At 59.6% G+C, this 3,755-nt stretch overlaps 1 protein-coding gene across 1 annotated transcript; it reads left to right on the forward strand.

Annotated features, from left to right (window-relative positions):
* The first annotated feature begins 944 nt into the window (after positions 1-944).
* Positions 945-3,518, forward strand: PRF1 (perforin 1). Its single transcript, XM_057736209.1, has 2 exons — positions 945-1,483; positions 2,390-3,518. The coding sequence occupies exons 1-2, from the start codon at positions 945-947 to the stop codon at positions 3,516-3,518; spliced, it is 1,668 nt and encodes a 555-aa protein (XP_057592192.1).
* Positions 3,519-3,755: the final 237 nt, after the last annotated feature.

The following is a 3,755-nucleotide window of genomic DNA, read 5'->3' on the forward strand; positions in this document are numbered from 1 at the left end:
TCTCCGTATTCCCCCCGGTCTTAGACAAGCTGCTGTCCCTGGCAGGTGCCAGAGGAGAGGGGCCTCTGAGGAGCTCAGTTTGGACAGGGGTAGAGAGAGGAGATTCCAGATCTTAAGCAGGCCAGGTGAGGCTCCAAAGCCATCTCAAATTGAGGAAGAACCTTTCAGCTAAGCATTGTCTGATAGTCGGCAACAGGTAGCTTGCAGACGTGGCCAGAATCCCACAGGGCATGGCAGGGGTGCCAAAGATGAGATCAGCAAGAGAGCAAACTGAACGGCCCCTCCACACACAGGATCTAGGGCCAGAGGAGCACAGGCAGCTTTTATTCTAGAATTCAGGCTGATGTTCTTCCATGAACTCAGAGAGAGGGCCCCAAAGGGGAAATGGGGAGAATGGGGTGACACGAAACCTCATTTCTTTTCCAATTCTGTTAAAGGTTTAATGGCGGTGGGGGGAGAGAATGAGAGAGGTGGGGTGGGGAAAGAAAGCATGGCTTGTTCTTGGGTCCGAAATGATACCTCTCCAGAATCCTGGCTTCCCTAGCCTCCCTAGATGCCTCCCCAAATCTGCTACAGCTACTCTCCGTCCCTTCCTCTGCACACAGAGCCCCCTCCCCGCCATCAGTGGCTGTGGTCCTAGGGACAGAACCATCAATCTGGATTCCCATTTGGTGTTAAACAGTGAAATCCTAGCAAGGGTCTCCCCCTGGTTGTGTGACCTTGGGCAAGTCCCTTCCCCTCTCTGGGTCCATCTGTACAATGTAGGGGATGGACCAGGTTTGTAAAGGCCATTCCAGCTCTGACATCCAATGACTTAAGCGACATCTCATTCCTTCCCCATTCCGTATACCCTGATAATCCACAGTTGGAGGAGGAGTCGGCCATCCTCCATGCCCCTGCCCACAGATTCCGGAAGACCAAATGTCCCTTGTCTCCGCAGCTCCATGGCTGGCCAAGTGCTCCTCCTTGGCATCCTTCTCCTGCTTCTGCCCACACCCACCCCTGCCCCCTGCTACACGGCTGCACGCTCTGAGTGCCGGCGCAACCTCAAGTTCGTGCCCGGCTCCTGGCTGGCAGGGGAGGGCGTGGACGTGACCAGCCTCCAGCGCTCAGGCTCCTTCCCAGTGGACACAAAGCACTTCCTGCGGCCCGACGGCACCTGTACCCTCTGCCGCAACGCCCTGCAGAAGAACGCCCCCCAGCGCCTGCCCCTGGCACTCACCGACTGGCGTGCCCAAGGCTCGGGCTGCAAGCGCAAAGTGGTCAAGGAAGAGGGTCGCTCCACTGAGGAGGTGGCTGGGGAGGCAGCCAACAGCATTCGCAATGACTGGAAGGTGGGGCTGGACGTGACTCCCAAGCCCAACAGCAATGTGCATGTGAGCGTGGCGGGCTCCCACTCCCAGGCGGCCAACTTCGCAGCCCAGAAGGCTCACAAGGACCAGTACCGCTTCAGCCTGGACACAGTGGAGTGTCGCTTCTACAGGTGAGTGCTAGGGGTGGGGGTGGAAGGTGGATGGGACTTGAAAAAGGCGTGGGAAACTCAGGATAGTCTGGGAGCCCTGCAATGGCAGGGTGGGGACCTGGAGGCTGCTTCCGCCAGGAGGAGATGGCAATCCTGTCCTTACATATACCCTTCCCTGAGGCCCTGATCTGGAAGAACCCAGGGAGAGAACAGGTGGAGGGGAAGTGAGCCAGGCTATGCTCGGAGCCCCAGATGATGCCGTTCTGATCTGCTGAGCATCCGACCCCTCTTTCCTGGGCATCGCTGGCTTCCTGCGGGCTTCCCTGGGCTTCTTCCGTCCGTCCAAGCACTCTTCATTTCTGCCTCGTCAGGCTCTGTGCTGGGAATCAGGGCTACAGGTTGAACACCAGCAGCCACGTCCCGAGCCCTCAGGGACCTAGTCACCCCGAGAAATTCATGGTCTCCATGGGACCCAGTGCCACCCAGCCTGATTTCTCTCATGGGGGCCATGTTTCCCACACGGTGAGACAGGGCACATCCTGCCTGCATGGCCAGAGCTGTCCGGAGCCCAGGCACACAGGGTCCAATCCAGAGGACAGACAGACAACGGCCACAGGACTAGGTTGCCAAGGCAGAGAGATACCATCAGTGTAGTAGCATCGCTTTTAAAATTAGGAAATAAAAAGAAAAAACTTTTCGGGAAAAAGAAACACAAAAGAACCTGTACAAAGTACCTATGTCACTAAGGGGCAAGGGGCAGGGTGGGATTCCCTGCTAGCTTGGTGCTTCAGAGCTTGGAGCCAGGCCACCTGGGTTCCAGCCCTAGTTCTGCCACTTAATGTGTCCTTGGGCAATCTCAAGGGAGTTATTGAAAGGGGAAAATACGACCCACCCCTGGGCCCACCTGATGTTTCTCTCTCCCCTCAGTGTGCACTTGGTACACACTCCCCCACTGCACCCTGAGTTCAAGAGGGCCCTCAAGACCCTGCCCCACCACTTCAACACCTCTACCGAGCCTGACTACCGGAGGCTCATCTCCAGCTACGGCACCCACTTCATCCGGTCCATGGAGCTGGGCGGCCGCATCTCGGCCCTCACCGCCCTGCGCACCTGTGAGCTGGCCCTGGACGGGCTCACGGCCCAGGAAGTTGAGGACTGCCTGGCCGTCGAGGCCGAGGTCAGCATAAACAGCCTCGCCAGTGCCTCGCTGGCATTCAAGCAGTGTGAGGAGAAGAAGAAGCAGCACAAGATGGGGACCTCTTTCCACCAAACCTACCGGGAACGCTGTTCCGAGGTCGTTGGCGGTCACCACGCATCCATGCCCGACCTGCTGTTCGGGAACCAGGCCGGGCCCGAGCAGTTTTCAGCCTGGGTGGCCTCGCTGCAGGACAGCCCCGGCATAGTGGACTACACGCTGGAGCCTCTCCACATGCTCCTGGACAGCCAGGACCCGCGGCGGGAGGCGCTCAGGCAGGCCGTGAGCAAGTACGTGACGGACAGGGCGCGCTGGCGGGACTGCAGCCGCCCGTGCCCCCCGGGGCGGCGCAAGAACCCCAAGGACCCGTGCCAGTGCATGTGCCACGGCTCAGCGGCCACCAACCAGGACTGCTGCCCCCGGAAGAGGGGCCTGGCCCACCTGGAGGTCATGAACTTCCAGGCGACCGGTCTGTGGGGAGACTGGATCACTGCCACGGACGCCTATCTGAAGGTCTTCTTTGGCGGCCAGGAGCTGAGGACCAGCACGGTGTGGCAGAATAACCACCCCAGGTGGATGACACGGTTGGACTTCGGGGACGTGGACCTGACCACGGGGGTGCCCCTAAGGGTGCAGGTCTGGGACGCGGACAATGGCTGGGACGATGACCTTCTCGGCACCTGTGACAAGGCCCCTGAGTCTGGCTCACACGAGGTGAACTGCCCCCTGAAGCATGGTCACCTGAGATTCTCCTACCATGCCAAGTGCCTGCCTCACCTGGAGGGGGGCACGTGCCTGGAGTACGCCCCCCAAGGGCTTCTGGGGGAGCCTCCAGGAAACCGGAGTGGGCCCGTGTGGTGAGAGCAGGGGGCTCCGAGAGGACCAGGGTGGCGAAATGGAGGGTTCCCACACAGCGACCCGGAGGGCTCTCTCCATATCCCAGTTAGACAGATGGAAAACCGAGGCTTTTGTTTTCAATGAGCTGGCTGAATTTACAGGCCAGCCCCGTGTCACCCTGTCCAGACTACCTTAGCTCTTCGATGTTCTCGAGCCCCCGAAATGAGCTGGAGCTGGGCCACGCCCCACAGCCACTGCTGC

This window comes from Hippopotamus amphibius, chromosome 5, assembly GCF_030028045.1.
Source record: "Hippopotamus amphibius kiboko isolate mHipAmp2 chromosome 5, mHipAmp2.hap2, whole genome shotgun sequence".
In the NCBI taxonomy this organism is placed as follows: domain Eukaryota; kingdom Metazoa; phylum Chordata; class Mammalia; order Artiodactyla; family Hippopotamidae; genus Hippopotamus; species Hippopotamus amphibius.

Excerpts from the sequence above, each read along its gene's own strand:
- PRF1 (XM_057736209.1), top strand. The coding sequence starts at position 945 with ATGGCTGGCCAAGTGCTCCTCCTTGGCATCCTTCTCCTGCTTCTGCCC. Across the intron at positions 1,484-2,389 it reads GTGGAGTGTCGCTTCTACAG|TGTGCACTTGGTACACACTC; the intron begins GTGAGTGCTAGG and ends CTCTCCCCTCAG.